The sequence below is a fragment of the Astyanax mexicanus genome, chromosome 17, assembly GCF_023375975.1.
Source record: "Astyanax mexicanus isolate ESR-SI-001 chromosome 17, AstMex3_surface, whole genome shotgun sequence".
NCBI classification, from domain to species: domain Eukaryota; kingdom Metazoa; phylum Chordata; class Actinopteri; order Characiformes; family Acestrorhamphidae; genus Astyanax; species Astyanax mexicanus.
This window is the reverse complement of record NC_064424.1, coordinates 43,912,019-43,933,762: the sequence shown is the minus strand read 5'-3', so window position 1 is coordinate 43,933,762 and position 21,744 is coordinate 43,912,019. Positions and strand designations below refer to the sequence as shown.

The window sequence follows — 21,744 nt, the reverse complement described above, 5'->3', positions numbered from 1 at the left end:
ACTATTTAACATTATGCGCAGGCATTTATCAAATATACCTATGCAACTGCTTTACCATTTAAGCTGGAACGGACGATTCGGAAAAGGGAACAATTTTATTTAAAAAATTTAATTGCCATATCACTCACCCCTAATAATTCGACTTTTTTGTTGTTCTTAGGAAAATAAAATTTCACACTGTTCTCAATTCCTATTATATATCTACTTGAGCCAGATTATATCTGTCCAGTATCATTTATTTTACTTTAATCCTGGATATATGGAGATATTTGGAGTATCATGACATTCTGGATCATTGACTTCGGTTATAAATCTGATATAATTCTCATTATTTATACTCAGCTTTACTACAGGGAGTTTTTTGTTTGTTTTAGCTACTTGTAGTAATTGCTTTTTGATTGTAGTTGTATAATTCATATATTCAGAGAGTAAATTTTTCATCATGCATACAATTGTTGTTTTTCTTTTTCCATACACTTTTGAACATCCCGAATGTGAGCTCTGGTTTAATAGGTTGAACGTACATTGTGGAAACAATATTGCCATATCAATATTGATTCATTTTTTCAAAATCAACACCAAATGCAACATTGATAAATAATGTTATGTTATTTAGGTACTGCACTCCTTCATTCACCTATAGCCACTGGTTCCACAACACTCAAGCATTTAACTAGTTAATGCATCTAAATGGGTTTAAATTCATGTGGACTGACTAAATCCACGCATGTATAAAATATAAATGAGCTGCTTATTAAATGATGATTTGAATATTAACGCCACAGGATTAAATGGTGTAATTTGAGTGTGGTAAAGTGTTTATCCCACCTGTGGATCTCTTGCATACTGATGGGGTTTGCTGTGGCTGTACTGGAGCAACAGTGCACTCTGGTGATTCACATGGTGAAGTGCACTATCATCGTTGCCTTTTGGACTTAAAACCAAAGATGTGTAGTACTAAAATACTGTATCTGTATCTACTGGAGTATTATTTTACTTCACTACTGTACTTAAGTACTAAAATACTGTATCTGTATCTACTGGAGTATTATTTTTACTTCACTACTGTATTTAAGTACTAAAATGCTGTATCTGTATCTACTGGAGTATTATTTTTACTTCACTACTGTACTTAAGTACTAGAATTCTGTATCTGTATCTACTGTTGTATTATTTTTATTTCACTACTGTACTTAAGTACTAAAATACTGTATCTGTATCTACTGTTGTATTATTTTTATTTCACTACTGTACTTAAGTACTAAAATACTGTATCTGTATCTACTGGAGTATTATTTTTACTTCACTACTACTGTACTTAAGTACTAAAATACTGTATCTGTATCTACTGGAGTATTATTTTTACTTCACTACTACTGTACTTAAGTACTAAAATACTGTATCTGTATCTACTGGAGTATTATTTTTACTTCACTACTGTAGTTAAGTACTAAATTACTGTATCTGTATCTACTAAAGTATTATTTTTACTTACTGTACTTAAGTACTAAAATGCTGTAAAATACACATTTCTGATAGAGCACTTGTATTGTTACTTAAGTCTGGCTCTCTAGCAATCTATTATCATTTAATAAAGATAAATTGAAACATATAGGTACATTTTCTTGACTTTTTAGCAAAATACATTATTCTACTTTCTAAAATATCCTGGAAAAGAAGTTCATTGTTTTGACTTATAATTGATTAATTTGGATATAAACAGCAAAGCTCCTAATCACAGTAATGTGACAACATACACATCACATATATGTCTCAATGTTTGTGAACACCTCTTCTAATGAATGTGTTCAGCTGCTTTTGTGCATGACAGCTGCACACATGGCTTAAAAACAGTGGAGTGAAAAAGAGTTGATGAGTATTGCGTGTGTTTTATAATATCAAATATCAATTAAATAACTAATTGTTAACAACACAAATGCTGGTGGAGCATCTGTGCACTGTGGTAAAAATCCAGAAAAAAAGACATTCAAGGCAATTTGTGTTGTAAATTCCAATAAAATACATTTTGCAAGCCACTGTATTTTACCGTGAACCGTTAAAATGGTTGGAACAGAGCTATCGAACAAAAAATATCTTTAAAAGAAGCTAGTTTAATCTCAAACAATGATCTAGCACAGCTACATTCTGTTAATAATATCACTTTATCACACATCCATACACTGTGATGTGGTGCTCTCAGGATGTTGTGTAGGTCACTTTTTTTTTACATATAATTTTTTTTCTAATTTTCTCCCATGTTTCTCCAAATTTAGCTATGCCAATTTGTTACACCCATTCAGCTGCTACTTAGCTGTCAGAAGTCAGACTCCGCCTCTTTTTGAATTGCTTCTGAGTATCATCACAGCGCGCTCGGAGGAAAGTGCAGTGACTCGGTTCTGATACATCAGCTCACAGATGCAGCCTTGTGCTGATCGACATCACCCTAGGAGTGATGAGGGGGAAAGAGCGCCATCTACTGTACCCACCTAGAGAGAGCAAGGCCAATTGTGCTCTCTTGTGGCTCTGGCAGTTGATTGCAAGCTGCATGACTGGGATTCGAACCAGCGATCTCCCAATCATAGTCGCATAGTGCTTTAGACCGCTGGACCACCTGTTGCCCCTAGTATATGTCACTTTGAAAGAGTCTTGTCACACATACTGTACTTTACCATGGGCTAATTTGGGTAAAAATGTGATGCAAGCATAATTCAAAACTGACAAATAATCACCACAGAGCCTCCACACTTTATAGTGCAAAACATTGAAGACGATTTTATTTTCATCTTTCACAGTTAACACAAGCAACTGCTTTAAGAACTTCCTTCTCCATCCAGAGGAGGTGCAATCCAAAACGTTGCGGTCAGTCCTCTCTGATTGTACCTTGTATCTCGGTATGGTGTAGAGTTCCTATTGTTGGCGTTTAAAGTGAATTGTTGTACATGCTTTAGATAGCAAGGCAGAAGGGATGACAGCAGAGACTTCAAGAGGACAACAGGATTTGTCGATTTTTAAACATCCAGTGCTGGGAAGCCCACCCTCACCAGCTAATTATCAGAAAAAAAAGAAGAAGCTTGTGTGCTTAAAAGCCAGTCGATTGGCTACATACATAGCTCACCTGTCTATTGACCTGTGCCTTAACTGATTTAGCAGTGTAACGGTTTCTGTAACAGAATAAGTATACTGAATTAGATAAAACAGAATTAATAACTGATTAGATAAAGAACCAGTATGTATTTGTGCATCTTCTAACTAAAGGCGATATGCAAATAAGGAGGCAGTTACAACTTTTAGGTAAACATGTAACAGATCTGGTGCAGAGAAATAACAGCCACTTAATACTGGGCTATATTTGGCATTTTACAGTTACAGTTTGAGACTAGGAGTAAAAGCCTGAAATATGAATTGTATGTATTGACTGTAAAAAAAAAAAAAAAAAAAAGAGGCCAATTAGTCTGTTTTTCGCTGCATTTGTCATATAGATGTATTACACACAGAGTGATCTATTTTAAGGGTTAGAATATTAAATAATAGAATAGAATAAATCCAAATATTATATAAGACCAACTGGTACTTTTGGCAGTACTGTGGGCAGTGTGCCAAGTCCTGCTGGAAAATGAAATCCGTAATCTCCATAAAAGCTGTCAGCAGAAGGAAGCATGAAGTGCTGTAAGATTTTCTGGTAGAAGCTGCACTGACTTTGGACTTGATTTTATAAACACAGTGGATCAACACCAGCAGATGAATGGCTCTCCAAACCATCACTGTCAAAAGTACCAATAGGTCTTAAATAATATTTAGATTTTCTGAGATACTGAGATATTTTTGGGTTTTCATTGCCTTTAAGCCATAATCAGCAACAAAAAAATAAACGCTTAAAATAGATCACTGTGTGTATATAATACATCTATATAATATATGCGTTTCACATTTTGAACTGAATTAATGTAATAAAGTAACTTTTTTTTTAATGATATTCTAATTTTTTGAGATGCACTAGTATATAAGTAAGATCTATGATGATTGAACAACAGCCAGTTTGCTGTCCTGATCCCAGTTTTGTGCCAACATACACTATGTGTCCAAAAGTAAGCTTGTGGACACACCTTCTAATGAATTTATTCAGCTGCAGACATGGCTTAAAAACAGACATAAACATGATCCTATGGGCCTATTAGCCTGTGGAGCAGTGGAACTGTGATCTCTGGAATGATGGAGCTCCATTACTGGCGATTATCCAAAATCCTGACTCGCTGAATGCAATCAAATTCTTACAGTAGTGCCCTTCATAATCTAGCAGAAAGCCTTTCCTGCAACCGTAGAGACAGTTACTCCAACAAAAAGAGGATAAACTCTTTTTAAAACTGTTGATTTAAGTAGAAACAATAAAAATACCTTTGTCCATGTGGTATATGACGTCTGTTTTAAAACACAGCACAGAAAGAGGATATACTGTGCCGAATGTACACAGCAGGGGCTACATATCTCACAGTGTAGGGCATAAAAAATCCTTAACCCGGCTGCTGCTGCTGATAATAGTAAACATTAGCCATCTAATTATAGATAAGTAATCCGACAAATCTGTGGAGTCTGATATTCAAGTGCAAGTATCTCTATACTCTCTATACTGATTAGTGCAATGCTCACTTTACTGATCATCAGAATCATCAGAAAAGGGGCTAAGCATTTGGACATCCTCACAAAGATATGGCATTTATGAACTTAATAAAAAAAAATAATAATTTAGTGCAACAGAGCTCTGAGGTTGTGTTGTCAGTTGTGTGTCCATATAACGCACTCAGGAACAAAGCCGATTTACATTTTCATATATGGTGCTAATATCTGAGATAAATATATATATATATATATATATATATATATATATATATATATATATAAACTGAAAAAAAAAATAATTTAGTGCCATTCTTGAAAAGAAGTACACAAATCTAAAATAGGATCTATTATTTATTTTGATAATAGGAGTGTAATAAATATTGATATATATCAAAGTATTGTGATGGTTTGTTTTGCATCACTGCAACAATTTTTATAAATATTGTAAAAACATAATACTGATTTTTTTAAATTATAAGTTAACATGTAAAGATTGGTGGCAGACAGTGGTTCATTTTGTGTTGTGTTCAAACCTCGACCACTAGATGGCAGTGTGGTACTCTGTCGTTAGGTCTCTCTGTTCTGATTGCCTAAAATGATGAATAATACATTTTATAAACGATAGTGTGTTTTTATATTATAAGAATTGTCCTAAAATTTTAATTAAACATTAACAGTATATCGCAGTGCTTACAGTATTGCAATATATAACGAAGTAATGCATTGAAACTATAATTGCATCATCATATGTATTGTATCGGTAGTTTCTTGCCAATACAATAACACTATGTGATAGCAGCCATTTTTAATGACATAATTAGAATCCTGCTTATGTAGATCTGAATTTATGACACTAAATACAGATTGACAACACAACCTCAGTTAGGTCTATAGCACTGATTTACTAATTTTCTCCTTTTAGGACCTACAGATCCCTAATTTTGCTCAATCTTGATCTGTTACACATTGGACTAAAGCAAAAATATGGGAAAAACTGAAAATTCCTAAAGACTTACTGGTTTAAAAAACAAAACAAAACAATTGGTATGTAATGATACAGTCTAAAATCTTACAGGCAATTCTTATGACACTAATATTAAGTATCTGTAATCCAGAGACTTGGGGATATACTTGGCGAACTGGCACTGCACTTTGTGTCTCAGACAGTGATTTGTAAGCTAGTTTTGTTTGGACTTGCTTTTGATGAGCATTAACACTTCTTCTCTCTTACCTCTTAAAAAGGCAGTATCACACAAAGTAGCAACAAAGAATAAATAATTAAAAAATCTAGTAATATAAAAAAGCACCTCTACTGAAACTCTTCCTCCTCCTTCTCTCTTACACACTCTCTCTCTCTCTCTCTCTCTCTCTCTCCATTCACACTCATTCTCACAGACACATACATACATACACACACAAAAGCAATATATGCATGGTGTCTGCACTGGTGAAAGCAAATCAGGGTTAATTTCCTCAGGTCTTTTAGGGGATCTGGAACATAGATTTGAACCTTCTTGACACAAGAAGGCTGATCTATCTCAGTGTGTGGTATACAGTATGTATATAAGTGCCATATGCATAACACAGCAGAGCTTCGTATATATACCCAGAAATGCTACACCTAAACCGCATATAACTCCTGTAAACTTCATTTTCACTCAAACAGAGACCTATACAAAAGGCTGACACTCTGCTCTGTGCTTGAGCTGGGCCTCAGTAATGGTTTAAAATGCTCTGCTAATTTAGCAGATCTTAGGGCATATATGAATAAGCCTCGTAGGGTTTCATAAGAACAGATATGGGGGCAAATATACCTGCAGTGTTGCTCTGCTTCTTAGGAGGACCTTCCAACACTGTCTTTAAATCTAAGCTGCTTTTTTTCTTTTTTTTTTTTTTGGCGAGAAACACCAAATCCTGTTGTCCGCTTGAGGGAATGGGACAAATAACACTGAAATCAAAAGAGTCCTGCGTAATCCGATCTCAGCTTGCAGCTTTCTCCCTTTCTTACCAGCGCCTACAGCCTTCACATCCTTCTCTCTTTCTCTCTCTCTCTTTCTCTTTCACTCTTTTGCTTGCTTGCTTTCACCTTCTGTCTCCTTCTCGCCCTCTAGCTGTGCTCCTGATGGGTTTCGTTGTAGTCCATGATCCGTAGCTGTTGCTGCCTCGGCCGGGCCGGAGTCCCGCAGGCCCCGCCACCCTCTCCTCGGCTGGCGGCTCGTTGCAGGCCGTGGGTCTGTGCCGCTTTAGCCGCCACGGCGAGGGCAGACCCAGACCCGGACCCGGACCCTGGCACAGTCTTTACAGCCGGCTCTACACACAGCTCAGTCTTCAGGCCCTGCGACAGGCCGGTGAGCTGCGGACGCAGGACTTCGTCCTCGTCACACTGGCTCTCGCTCTTGTTGCGGAACAGCTCTCGCGCCCGCATGCCCAAGAAGCTCTTGGCGCTGGGGTAGGAGCCCACAGTGAGGGGTGCAGCTGCGGAGGGGGCCGGGGGTCCAGGGGGCCCCAGCGGGACGTGCGGCCGTAGAGGTGGTGGCTCCACCAGCACAGGAGGAGGGGTGCTGTGGCTGCCGTTGACGGACTTGGCTTGCCCTGATGATGAAATGCTGCCGTTGCCGTGCAAAGACTGAGATAATGCAGGGGCCACTTTAGAGACAGCTTTAACTGATCCATCCAAGACCCGGACACTGGGGGAGGGACAAAAGGACAAAATGTGCTTCTAGTGCAAAAAAAATACAAACCTTTGGTTTTATATATTTTTAGTGTCATGCAAAAAAACCTTTAGTTTTAAAGAAAATCCATGTAAAAAGCAGATATATTGCTGTCCAATGAAAAACACTTATCTCCAAAAGAGCACGTAAAGTTGCTCTTTTGGAGATAAGTGTTTTTCATTGGACAGCAATATATCTGCTTTTTACATGGATTTTCTTTAAAAAAAAAAAAAACTTGTAAAGTCAATGTCAAAAGTCAATGTAAAAAGAGTTTTTCAGGTCATTTTGAACTACTTCTATTGGTCTGTTCATCAAGAAATTTTGCCACAGTGTAAGGGGCAGTTTCTGTTCAAATTATGTAGTAAACTAAAAATTGACAAAAATGGAGATAAGTGTTTTTCATAGGACAGCGACGATATATTTTATTTAATCTTTAAAAAAAAGCCAGATTCCAGAAAGTAGCAAAAAAAAAGAAGTAAAAATTGAGATACAAGGTTTTTGCACTACATCAACAATATACAAGGCAGTCATGGCCAACAGAGCACGTCACTTCATACTACTTCATACAACTACATCCAGTCAAGCTAGATTGACTGATTCAGTTATACATAAACCTAAACATGCATTTAATATAACATACTACTAGTGCATCAAAAAACTTTATTTCAGTAATTCAGTTCAAAATGTGAAACTTGCATGTTATATAGAAGTATTCCACACGGAGTGATCTATTTTAAGCTTCTATTTCTTTTTTTGTTGATGATTATTATGGTTTACAGCCAATGAAAACCCAAATGTCAGCATCTTAGTATGAGGTGTGGCTGAAGTCCTGCTGGAAAATGAAATCCGCATCTCCATAAAAGTTGTCAGCAGACGGAAGCATGAAGTGCTGTAAGAGTTTCCAGCATAATAACACAGTGGATCAACACCAGTAGATGACATGGCTTTCCAAACCATCACTGATTTTGGAAATTGCACACTGCCCATGCTGCCAAAAGTACCAATTGGTCTGATTTCTGGGTTTTTATTGTCTGTAAGCCATAATCATCAACAATAAAATAATTAAAATGCTTAAAATAGATCTCTCTGTGCGTAATACATCTACATAATATAGGAGTTTCACATTTTCAACTGAATTACTGAAATAAAGTAATTTTTTTAATGAAATCCAATTTTTTTGGATGCACTAGTACACTGCATAATTTTATTAAAAAATACAAATAAATAAATAAAAAAACATACACAGGCAATAAAAGGCAAGCTACAGCGATCAAAAAGTTAACACATTGTACCTGGTCTCTGCTGGGCCGCAGCGCTCTTTGGTGTTCCCTGCTGATGAAGCAGAAGCAGTGGTAGTAGGAGCTTCTATCTCCAACCTGCTGTATAACTGCAACAGCTCTGTCTGCAGCACCTGCGTTATACACCTCTGAGCGTGGTACCTGCTGTCAGACGCCTGCAGCTCTTCCCTGCAGAATAATAAGACAGAAAGGCAGATTTATTACTCTAGGTTCTTCCATAGTATAGAATAGAATCTACAATATGTTCAAATATTTTAATGTATTAGAGAATGACTATACTTGGCCTGGCACTTAACGTCCTCCAGGAACTTCTTCTGCTCTGCGATCAGGTGCTCTTTTTTGGAGAGCTGCGTCTCCAGCTCTGCTACTCTCTGCTGTGCTGCGTCCAGCTTCTGCCCCTGAAGCAGCAGGTTCTGCTTAAGCCGCTCCACCTCCTTCCCATAAGACATCTGTAACATCTGGACTTCCTGCAGACAGACAGAGCGAGAGAGAGAGAGAAAGAGACAGGGATAGAGATAGGACAAACAATAAAACAACAATAGTTAAAGAGAATAAAATTATATCCACTGCAATGTTTAAAGAACATGGTCCCCGGCTCCACACAAGATCATATTATCAATTTTCATGCAAGACTGAACTGAAATGCAATTCTTTCTTTACATCGAAGAGCAGAATTACTTACAATTTAATAGAGGCAAGATGTTTAGCATTAAATGAAAACTATTAAATTAATACATTATAACCAGTAAGTCTTCTCCTCTTATTTACCTTATAACCGTATTGAATTATCAATATATTTTTATTTGGAACGTGAAGCTTTGGCTCAGAAGGGTCTTTTTGTTGTTACTTAATGGGATGAAAATATATGGAGAAAATAAGAGACCACTTCAGTTTCTGAATCAGTTTCTCTGATTTTACTATTTAAAAGTTTATGTTTAAGCAAAATGAATCAGACCAGCTTTCCATCAGACCTCAAATAACGCAAAAAAAAAAAAAATAATAAGTTCATATTTATTAAGTTTTAAAAGTTTAGAAATCAATATTTGGTGGAATAATCCTGTTATTTAATCACAGTTTTCATGCATTTTGGCATCATGTTCTCCTCCACCAGTCTTACACACTGCTTTTGGATAACTTTATGCTGCTTTACTCCTGGTGCAAAAATTCAAGCAGTTCAGTTTGGTTTGATGGCTTGTGATCATCCATCTTCCTCTTGACTACATTCTAGGGGTTTTCAATTTGGTAAAATCAAAGAAACAATTCTTAAGTGGTCTGTTATTTTTTTTTTTCAGAGCTGTGTATTGGGATATATATTGTATATTGTCACCCAGCACGAAAATATATCAAGATATTATTCTTAATCCTTAATGCCCAGCCCTATTTCCACCATTATCTGCCCCCTAGTGGACATAACTGTTAATCCACCTGATACATAAAAGGTATGTGGAGCAGCTATGAACAACTACATACATATGCAAGTATGATAATACAGATAATAACACTAATATAGTACACACCTTGGTGATATCTGGGCTTGCTTGATGAAGTTCTTGCACACACAGTTTATGCGCCTCTCCCAAGAGCAGCAACTGTTTGCTAAGGAAGCTCAGCTGTTGTTGGGTACTCTCACTTGTAGACAACTAAAACACGAACAAGAAAAAGAGGGATTTTAATATTTATATTTATATTACATTAAATTTCAGATTTAGTTAGTAGTTAAATACTTTAACAGTAATCTCAGTCACATTAACAATGATAAAAAAAAAACAAATAGATAAAACCAAGTAAAAAAAAACAATAGTAATTTTAGTGTAAGCATACTAGTACGCTGTAGATTGTGTAATGCCTGTTGGTACATAGTTGTAATTCAGTTGTGTTGGTGTTAATTTTTTATTCACCTTGGCGGTCAGCTGGTTCAGTTGGTGTCCTGTGTGGCACACTTTGTTATTAGCCCTCTGTAAGTCCGCCTCCATCTCCCCCATCCTCTTCTGACACTCCAGTAACTTACTCTGAACAACACACACATTTATTTATAATACATTTATAGTTTTAATTTAAATAGTTCCTTCTGTTTAATAAAGTAATTATTCCCATTACCCAGTTGTTTTAAAAATATATATATTTTTTTTATTCCTCACAAAATAAAATGTATATGTACACCATTGTCAGGCATTCTTAAGATCAAACAAAGCAGATGAGACAGGTGTATTTGAGTAAAATAAACGTTGTTGTATTATTCTGTAAACTACAGACAACATTGCTCCCAAATTCCAAATAAAAATGTTGTTTTTTAATTAGACACTTTATTTGCAGAAAATGAGAAATGGCAAAAATACCAAAAAAGATGCAGAGCTTTTAGACCTCAAATAATGCAACGAAAACAAGGTTATGTTCATAAAGTTACAATAGTTCAGTATTTATAATAGAAATCAATATTTGGTGGAATAACTGGTTTTCACACTGTAAACACTGGCATGTTTTCCTCCACCAGTCTTACACACTGCTTTTGGATAACTATTGCCACTCAAGTGAAGTGGACTGTTAATAAGCTAATACGTTGGATCAGGTGTGCTGGAAACAAGTACTAAAATACAAAGATAAAAGCGGGGATGGCTATTCCGCAGATCTGGATTAGAGTGCTGTGTGAAAACAGTACCTGCAGCTCCTGGTTCTTGGTGTAGTAGTCATCACGGCTCTGCTGGAGCTGGCGGATTTGGCTGTGCAGGCGCGTGACCATCGTCTCCCGGTCGTCCCACAGCTGCCTGTAGCGCTGCTGTTCAACCTGGAGGCTCTCACGCAGAGACATGATGTCCACATTCTGCAGGTTCAGCTGGTCCTTCTACACAAACACAAAAGATCAGCGGAAATATAACATATAATTATTATTACTATTTTGGTCACTGTATAAAGATTTTGCAATTCATTACACAGAGCAAGCTAAGTGCCTTTTATTGCTTTCTTTAAGCAGAGCAACAATATAATTTCCTGTTGTCTCCAAGAAATAAATGCTATTGCTAGTTTTCTAGAAAATAAATTAAAAAAACATGCAGAGTGGACCAGAAGGGTTAATTATTTATTCCTTACAGCTCATTGAAAATGCATAAAGTCTTTTAAAGTAGAATTAAGAATCTGTATTTTGTGCACATGCATTCCTGGGCAAGCTAAGAGATTTAAAACAGTCACTGAATGTGAAAGAAGCATGTGGACTGAGGCAGTAGCTTAATAACTAAGGATTTTTACACCAATATGAGTCAGGATATGCTGTTCTAGTGAGAGATTTTGTTCGATTCTCCAAAGTTACATAGTGCGGTAGCAGAATACAGAGGTTAGAGTGGCCCTGACAAAGACAATATTCTTCCTATTACAGTTAGAGGAGCATCAACATGATTTTAAGGTAAAACCGCTACATAATGTTGCTTTAGAAGGTGCAGATTTCCAACAATTTTTATATATTTTATTATAATTTAAATAGATAATTATGGTATAACATTAGCTCTTGAATTGTTGCACAGCATTCGGTTGAACATTACAAATGTGCTCTTTATACTATTATATACATTCGTACTCTCTTTTTCTGTATTGTGTCATTTAGTAAATGTTATGTTGCATATTTTACAGCATATTATCCCTGTATATTTATTTGTGTACATCTTTATTCAATATATTTACTCTATTTTATGTATTTTATTTTGTATTATGTCCTATTGTTTCATGTGAGCAGTCAGTTATTAAAGTAGTTCTAACTGTATTGTGTATAACTATCTATGCAGGCTTCCACTTTCAGGCAGTTATTATGCTGTTGATGCATGGTTTCTATGGTGCTGCTAGCTGGTTGCTTTGGATTTATGCCAATGTGGTGGTAAAGGTGCCCTGGTAGTTTCTATGCAGTTGCTATGGTACCCAGGTGGTTGCTGTGGTGCCTGAGGTAGTTGTTAAGTAGTTGTTGGGGTACCCAATGTGGTTTATTATTAAGTGTTAATAGTGCATTTGTATCATTGTGACTTAAGAAGGGTCCACAAATTTCCCCAATTTGTCTCCAATTCTCTAATAGTCTTTTTTCATGCATTATTCATCATCAACATCATCATCATCATCATCACCGAAGTTTGATCTCAAACTCAGTTCTTTAATTAAACCAACCCTGGATCTAATAATGATGTCTGTGAAAAACGGTCAGCTTTCATGCACTGTGTGCAGCGTGGTACTAGTGGTATCTGGGGTGGCTACCATGGCATTGTTCTGTTCCTCCAGCGATGTGGCGTTGATGATCCGGCGGAGGAGGCGGCGGTTGCGCACAGCATGCTGCTCACGCTTATACCGCTCATAGAGCAGCTGATTATGCAGCAGCAGCAGCTGACTGCGCAGAGTCTGCAGTTCATCCAGAGGAGCAGAACCTAGCGAAAGAAAAACAGACAGAGGAGAAACAAGTGAGCGGCAAATAAAAGAGACGGGGAAGAGAGGGATGGAGAAATGAAGAACATTACAGATACACAGAGAAAAGAATAAAGAAAAAAAATGGGATTCATACAGGAAGGTAACAGGGCTGTGTATTTGCAATACAATATATATCACAATATAGGGCTTAAGATTCAATATTTTAGGATATAATACAATACTATAAGTAAGGAGATATGTTTTGATTGTTTAATTCAAATTTTAGACAAAAAAAAAAAATCATATTTTGAGTCAAAAAGTTGACCTTTAATCCAATCAGATCAGTTAGATCTAACAACTGAGTACAATTAATAATTAAAAATAAGGGGCTCCAGGTGGTCCAGTGGACTAAGGCGCTTTCACTATAACCGGGAGATCATAGTGCTGGTTCAAATCCCTGTCATGCAGCTTGCCATCAGCTGCCAGAGCCCTGAGAAAGCACAATTGACCTTGCTCTCACTGGGTGGGTACAGTCCTAGGGTGATGTCGATCAGCACAAGTCGTCTGTGAGCTGATGTATCAGAACCGAGTCGCTGCGCTTTCCTCCGAGTGTGCTGTGATGCTACTCGGAAAAGCTGCATCAGCAGCAGTTGGAAAAGAGGCGGAGTCTGACCTCACATGTATCGGAAGAGGCATGTGCTAGTCTTTACCCTCCTGGTGTTGAGGCGTCACTAGTGATGGGGGATATACAGATGGCTAGCAGATAAATGGGTGGGACAATTGGCCAGATAAATTGGAAGAAAAAAATGAGAAAAAAAAAACACAATTTTCTTACACCCCTATAAGACAGAGGAAAACAAAGAGTGCAAGAAGAGTGCAAAACAAGCACGGAGGCCTGCAGCTGGACCCCAGAGCACACACACACACACACACAGAACACACAGCCTCTTTCAGAACAGTGCCTCGCACAATCACAAATAAGTGACTCCTATAAATTACACAACTGCTGGGCCTGATTTAATTCAAATAAACAATCCTAGAAGCTGGGTATGCTGTTTTTTTCCACCACAGTCATCATCTGCTTGTCATTAGACCAGAGGCCACGGTACTGTCAGAGCCTCAGTCCTAGTCGCAAATATTAACTCTTTCATAAGCAGCACAATTTTATACACTGATATACCAATATGAATGAGATAGCACTGGTCCATCTGTAAACGTATCATGAAGTGTTACCTCAAGGGATGTGTGGTGGGAACACCCACACCTGTGTACGTTGTGAGGTGTTATCGTGTGAGTGAACCTGTACACTGGGTACTTTGAGTGAGGCCACATACACTGAACATACATTATAGGAAGTGGTAATGATCATGACCTGCAGCATTTGGCTTAGGTAGAAGTTATATTATTTATACACAACTAAAACTCAGTAATTCTGCACATAACAATATTCTAATTTTATTTAATTCTAATAAAATCATTAAAACTACCCTGAGATTTTATAACACAGCAAAACTACCATATAATAATACAAAAATCTAGTCTAATCTAAAACTAGTCTGGCAGGCCTAAACCACACTTTACTCTTATTACTGTCTGGATCACAAAAATACAGTACTATCAGCAAATGTATTAATTATTATTAACTAAATTATAATTAATCACACAATTGTTGTTGTGTGACTTTTTTTTTGTTCATTTATTTATTTAAGAAAAGCCATTCATATGGCTATTCAGTACTGATTTATTAAGTACAAAAAAATGGCTATTTTGATACTGTTGTTTTTTTTATAATAATTAAAAATCAATTTATATAAAAGACAACTTAGTTCTTTCTTTCATTTTTTTTTACTGCATTGCCAAAGTACAGGCTTGGAATTGGTATCAGCAGATATTAAAAATCAAATGATTCAAAAGCAAAAAAAAACAAAAAAAAACAGGACATCCTTATGAGCTCACTTCTTTTTTTAACTTAGACCAGGAAAAACAATTAGTTAAATAAAGATGTAACAACGGGCACTGCCAGCACTTCCTGTTGTTTCTTGCAAGTTCATAGTCTGATGATGAGGCTTATAAAGATAGCATCTCAGAGTCCTAAAGCATAAACACACTTTACGCACATCAGACAGACCCTGGGAAAAATGCAGCTTTAGCCCGGAGCAGAAAACACACTGGGAAAGACAGAGGTCTGAAAGTGCTGTTTTTCTCTCCCTCCACAAGTTAACACAAGTGCACTGGTGTAAAAAGTTGTTTACCTCCGAAGTGAGTCCAGTCAGCTGACTTGCTTGGCAGAGGTAATCTGAAAAAGATTATATACAAATGAGGGGGTCAGAGGGGTCAGCAATGTGACGGCATATTGAGCACAAACTTCTGGTCTGGCAGCGAGTCCGCAGGCCCTCCTGACCCTGGCCAGGACACGCCTCGGCCCGGACGAGCCAGGCTCTAATGCAATTGAATTACTCAGCTATGGAGAAGAGGAGAGACGGAGGAAGAGAGGGAGCGAGGGATAGAGCCCGAGAAGGAGAAGCTCTGTTTGTTCTGTACTGACACTGGGACTGTTGAGTAGTTGGCTGCTTTTGTGGGCCAGTGTAGGAGGAACAGGACAAAGACTGCAGTTGTTTGAGTGTGAGGGGAAGCCAGCAGGTCACAGCAAGCCTGCAGCAAGCTTAACACAGTGCTGTGCACAGTCCTACAGCATGACCAGCACAGTGCATTTACCCAGAACTATGAAAAAACTGCCACCTACAATCAATAATTTTGCAAAATCTGTTTGAACATGTGGATTAAAATAGTCCTAAAATACATAAAAAGCACTTGGAGTACATATGGCTCAGTCAGTATATAAGAATATCATTAAACATATAGAAGGGTGGTACAATATGGACAAAAATTGCCATGTTCAATAACAGTGTTAAATATCCCAATTTTGTAATCTAATCCAAAATTATCCCTGCTGCATGCAGGTAATGCAATTATTATTATTATATAACATTATTTATAAAGTTATTGTAGATATTTAAATGTGTTTAACATTAGAACTCATATCACGATAGTGATACAATACACAATGTCTAAAACTACCCAACAAAGAGAAGAAAAAAAATCTGATAAAACATCCAGCATTTGTTGAACTGAACAAAAGGATTTCAACTGCTACAAATTATAATTAATAAAAAATTGAATAAATATATTTTTGTGGGTTTATGTGCCGAATTTACTTTCATGTCCCTTATAAATCAAACAAAGTGTGCTTTTGTCTCTTAAAGCTACATTATGTAGCATTTTTAAGTTAAAACATGATTGTGGTGCTCCATTGACTGTAACAGAGAGAGTGGAATTAATGTCATTGCAATTTCAGGTTCAGCATGCCGGCTACTGAACTATGTATCTCTGGTGAAGTGAAGTGTATCGCTTAAGAGAAGTGGTGACATACAATACTCTTTTAGCACACAGGTGATGAATCCTATAAGGTAAAATATTTTTTTAATATATGCGTCTATGCTTCTCCCCCGCGATGACCTGTGAACTCACGCGAGGACGCGGACGATGATTGGTTGGTGACTAGCGTGTAGTGTTGCCAGTCCCCCGAGAACGACACAAAAGTAAAATAACTGCTTAGTCTGACATAGTGAACATTATGAGGGAATAAAATGTTGAGTCCTTAGGCAAGACTCCTAACACTACATTGGCCCACCCCTGTACTAGGAATAACCTTATGGAGTAACCTTTTCATATTTTATGACAAAACTAAAAATTATGCTGCTTTATAAGGCTGTGTAAGAATATTTAAAAGTTGTGATGTTTGGTTAAAATATTAAACATGACTGGTCAGATTTCCTGGGCTTTGGCTGAACTCTGCACTGTGTAATTAATACAATAAGCCCTCACCTCTTTAGCACCTTGTCGTGGGCATCGCTGCCCTGCTGCACGAGACGGTCTAGCACCTCGAGAGGAGACACGGATGTTGTTGCGTGATCTTCCGCCTCCTTTACATCTACCAGCCTGCTCTCGCCCGTCACTCTCTCCAGCACCTCCGAGGTCCTGTGGCCCAAACACAGGGATGCGGCGCGAGGCAGGGCCAGGTCAAACAGCGCCTCGTAGGGGAGCGAGGGGGCCTTGCAGGGGCTGGGTGAGAGCAGGTTGTATTTGAGAGCTTCTTCATCTGCAGCCGGGCTGTGGCGGACGTGGCCGAGAGCCGGGTCCTGGATGGGAGTGAATACTGGTTGGAAGGACCAGGGCTGCTCCTGTGAAGGCCCACGGCTGCCCATGCCCCTGTGCCCCACCTGGGTGTCTGTTTTGTCTGGAGTGGAGACGGCGTTGTTGGCCTCTCGGAGAAGGCTGCTCTGGGTGGACGTGGACGGGGGTTTTTGCTGGGCTCCGGTGAGGGTCTCTGTGGTGTGGAAGAATGGAGAGTCAAAGCCACGCAGCCCACCTGGATCACGCTTCTCCTCTGTCAGCTGGAGTAACTCCTCTGTGATGGCAGCTTTGAAAGAGACACAGCAGATTACAGATTAATAAGCAGCTTCCCTGTTCCTCAGGCTGAAGTGGGCTAAAAGAAGAGGTGGAAAACTCTTTTTGAGTAATGGGCTGCATTACACACAGATCAAATATTAAATGGGCTGGACTAGGGAGTACATGAATTTTATACTCGCCGATACGATACCTACGTAGAGTTAAATAATCAGGACATTGTTTAATAGTGTAGTTTTTAGTGTAAAGTAGTGAAATAAAAAAGTGTATCTGTTAATTTTGAGTTTTGTTGTGTAAATAGGTAAATAAGACAAAAATATGAACTTATAAGGGAAGGTATGGGAATGGACGCATGTGTGGCATAGACAGTTACAACATCTGATATGGCCTTATTCATTTTCATACATAAAGAGAATATAAACAAGCCTTTATATTAAACTACAGTCAGACAAAAAAAAGTGACAAAGACCAAAGAAGGGAGACAGGCTTTTGTTCCTACCCTCCTCCCTCTCCTTTCCCATCCGCAGCTGCTCCTGCTCCTTCATGTAGACCGAAAGCTCAGTCAGCGTCATCGACACAGTCTCAGTCGCAGAATCTGAATCAGACAGAGAACAAAAGAGTCAAGTCATGCATAACACTCAACCAAACCATCGCAAACATCTCACTATCACCCACTGTCTCTACCCCGGAAAAACTACTGTACAAGTGGGGCTGGGCGATATTGCACACAAAAAAAAATATGAGGGATTCCCAATTATTTATTTATCGATTTATCGATATCGATTATTTTAATTCTTATTATAATTCTTATAAATATTCTTCAGCACCATTTAAAGTGATGCACAATACATTGTTTCAATTACATTTAATTCCACAATGTTATTTATGTTCTGTTTTAAGAATAGCAATCGGCATACTTCACCCTTACATGAAGATTTTATATTAAACACTGTGCAAAAATAACCTCCTTGTTTTCAGTTAAGAAAAAGTGTAAAATATGAAAAATCACAGCCAAATAAGAGACTTCTTTACAGGTTTTTGACAGAAGCAAATGTCCATCTACTGACATTCCCTCTGCAGATTCTAATTATAACAGTGTACAATCTTGATGATACCATTTTGAAAATCACATTAAAACAGTAAATCGATTAATCAAATTAATTAGATTAACTTCCCAGCACTATGTACAAGTATGCAAATACCAAACCAACTTACCTCTGTGGTTGGTCACCTCACCCCCTGCTTTCTCAAGCTCTCTGATTGGTTCCTGCCTCAGTAAGGGAGGTTTGCTGGAGTCAATTGGCCTTCCATCCTAAAGAGAAAAAATAAAAAGTTTAGATACCAGTACTGACATTCAGGTAACTAGCTCATTTACAAAGAAAAAGTTCTGAGACACCTTCTCATTCAATGTTTTATGCTTTATTTCCTTATTTAATGTATTTTCATACACTGTAAATTAATATTAAAAGATCTAAACCCAACTGAGATGGTGATTTGAGGTGATTTGGGATGAGCTGGGTCTTCACAACGTGAAGAAAAAGTAGCAACTATTGTTCAGCACCTCCAGGAACTCCTTCCTTGAAGACACAGAGAAAACTATTCCTGGTCACTCTACTTAATGAAGACACTGAGATTAAAACACCAATAGTGTGCAGATCAGGTGGAAAGTTCTGGTGGAAACAGGAGAGTTGAGATGCACATTGAATTCTGCGTGATTTGATCAGCCGTGGTTTTATGTTTTTTGGATACAATCCGGATTAGCACTCCAACATCCCTTTCAGACAGCTTCCTCTTACAGCGTCCACAGTTAATCCTGTTGGATGTGGTTGGTCCTTCTTGGTGGTATGCTGACATTACCCTGGATACCGTGGCTCTTGATGCATCACAAAGACTTGCTATCTTGGTCACAGATGCGCCAGCAAGACGTGCACCAACAATTTGTCCTCTTTTGAACTCTGGTATGTCACCCATAATGTTATAGTGTGCATTGCATTATTTGGAGCAGAACTGTGCTCTTACCCTGCTAATTGAACCTTCACACTCTTCACGCTCTTACTGGTGCAATGTGTTATTAATGAAGATTGGCCACCAGGCTGCTCCAATTTAGCCATGAAACCTCCCACACTAAAATGACTAAAATGTTTTAGTTTTATTGTTCAACCCCTGTATACATATTGTTTATTTACTAACCACAGTGGACTATACACCTACAATATTTAATTTTACAAGAACGCTGACTTGACTAGTAAAGCAGTTCAAAAAGGAGAGAAAATTAAAGTTTAAAAAAGTGTAAAAACTTCTAATAGCACAAATCCAGAGTACCTTGCATGTCAGGCTGGTTGTGCTGTGGTGCAGAGACCCAGAGGGCAACTCCTCAGTGAGACTTGGGGGAGGAGAGGATGCAGCAGGAGTGCTGGAACACGGGGTACCTTTACCACCAGCTGCCAGACACAGAAAACAAGTTTTAAAACAAGTCAATTTCCTCAATCGACAATTCCTTTTTAGTGGAGAACATCCCCTAAGCCCTATGGTCTTTAAATATAGAAAGGGGAGTATTGTTAATAGAATTAATATAGTATATATAAATTAAAAACTATTTGCTATTTTGTTTACCTGGAGTGCTGTGAAAGCGACCAGACAGGTGAAAGGCACTCTGGGATAGCTCAGGGTTTGGTGACATCCCTCTTGACGAAGGAGGCGTGGCCATACCACACTGGGAGGAGGGGCTCCAGAGAGTGTCCTTGATGCCGTAAATGGAGTTGAATTCACAGCTAGAGTTCTAAGGATCACATAAAAGCAATTTCCCTTCATAAGTTTTAAAAAGTATTCAGTAAAATAAAAGAGACATGTTTTTACTGTAAGGAACATTTATTGTAATTTATTAAATAACTAAAACTGTAGGTAAAGCCCAGATCCCCCCCCCCCCCCCCCCAAAACAAAACTACACAAATTGTAGCAAAATGCTACAATTATTATTAAATTGTATCTTAAATATAAACATTAATATGAATTCGCTGGAGTGACTGTTTTTATTTTTTATATATTTTTTTATTTATGATATGTAAACACTTTTATAGTGCAAAAATAGTTAACATTATATCAGTGTCATAAAATGGTCTTAAATGACAACAATACATTTTTTTTTACATTTCCCACTGGAATAATAATAAAATCATCCTGGGGCTGGATGATGTGGGCAAAATTTAATATCACAGTATATTTCTTAATTTTTGTTAAAAAATATAGAAAATATAATTCCAATATCGATATGAACAGTACAAAAGCCATCACCCTTGGTGAACACAATTATGCACTGATAGAGCGGGGCAATATAGCAAAATTATGTTTTGACTTGCAGAAAAAAATGCTCCTAAAATTTTACTCAAACTCATGCACAATAAGAAAAGTTATCATGATACGATAGTACAAATATAAATATATATTGTTAAGCTCAAAACCATCAAATAAAATAATTTAATGTTAATGTGACAGGGTTAATTATATATCAAATATACAGTTTTTTTTTTGTATTCAATATATAAAGCTATAACTAGGGTTACAGCAAAACAGCTTCAAGCCTTAAAACTCATTTTATAGACCATGAGACCCAACCGTTTCTCAAAAGAGGATAATTCAAATAGCTTCAAACGTTTCCCCTGGATAAACAGTTATTTCTGATTAACATATCAAAATATTAGCATAGTTATGCCAGGACGCCTCCACTGTTTATTAATATTTAAACACGACATATTTGACTAAGAAGCCCAATATAAACAAGTAGTAAAAGTGAAGCCGGAGTGCTTGCTCAGATGGGTGTGGAGCTTCTTGGCTCCATATGGAGGGTGAGGGGGTTAAGAAGGATGAAATCCCTGCTGGGGGGGGGGGGGGTGGGGGTGCACCCTGACGGTGGGCAATCAGGAGAGGAGGAAGAGCAGCGCCAGCGTCATCCGCATCACCACAGCAACCACTCCTGCATCAGCTCACGGATGGAGTGATTTTCTGTTTTTAAATCTTAGACACCCACCCCAATAACTCCATGTTTAATGTCTCTCCTCACCCCTCAGCTCTTCTTCTCTTCTTCCCTCCCTTTCCTTCTCCCTCCTGCCCCTCCGCTCACCCTCTACCCCTGCCCGAATGCTGCAGAACAAAGGGGCATTTACGAACAGAGAATGATTAATTGGCTGTGTCAGAAGTAAACACTTTCTGGAGGGTAAACAACAGTAAGTAAGAAGCTCACAGAAACAAACTGCCAATTTCTTCTCCAGCCTTCTCCAGTGTAC

General features: G+C 37.9%; 1 protein-coding gene across 1 annotated transcript in view; it reads right to left on the bottom strand.

Annotated features, from left to right (window-relative positions):
* Window positions 1-2,745: 2,745 nt before the first annotated feature.
* tsc1b (TSC complex subunit 1b) overlaps window positions 2,746-21,744 on the bottom strand; it is a 32,211-nt gene continuing 13,212 nt past the window's right edge. Inside the window, exons 10-22 of the mRNA XM_007246072.4 lie at window positions 20,078-20,243; window positions 19,787-19,905; window positions 18,680-18,776; window positions 17,964-18,059; window positions 16,883-17,477; window positions 15,250-15,293; window positions 12,851-13,017; window positions 11,280-11,462; window positions 10,522-10,632; window positions 10,141-10,263; window positions 8,903-9,090; window positions 8,618-8,791; window positions 2,746-7,301 (exon numbers count right to left, since the gene is read on the bottom strand). Of these exons, the coding sequence (XP_007246134.3) occupies window positions 6,722-7,301; window positions 8,618-8,791; window positions 8,903-9,090; window positions 10,141-10,263; window positions 10,522-10,632; window positions 11,280-11,462; window positions 12,851-13,017; window positions 15,250-15,293; window positions 16,883-17,477; window positions 17,964-18,059; window positions 18,680-18,776; window positions 19,787-19,905; window positions 20,078-20,243 (2,643 nt within the window). The 3' untranslated portion in view covers window positions 2,746-6,721. The remainder of the gene's footprint in view (window positions 7,302-8,617; window positions 8,792-8,902; window positions 9,091-10,140; window positions 10,264-10,521; window positions 10,633-11,279; window positions 11,463-12,850; window positions 13,018-15,249; window positions 15,294-16,882; window positions 17,478-17,963; window positions 18,060-18,679; window positions 18,777-19,786; window positions 19,906-20,077; window positions 20,244-21,744) is intronic.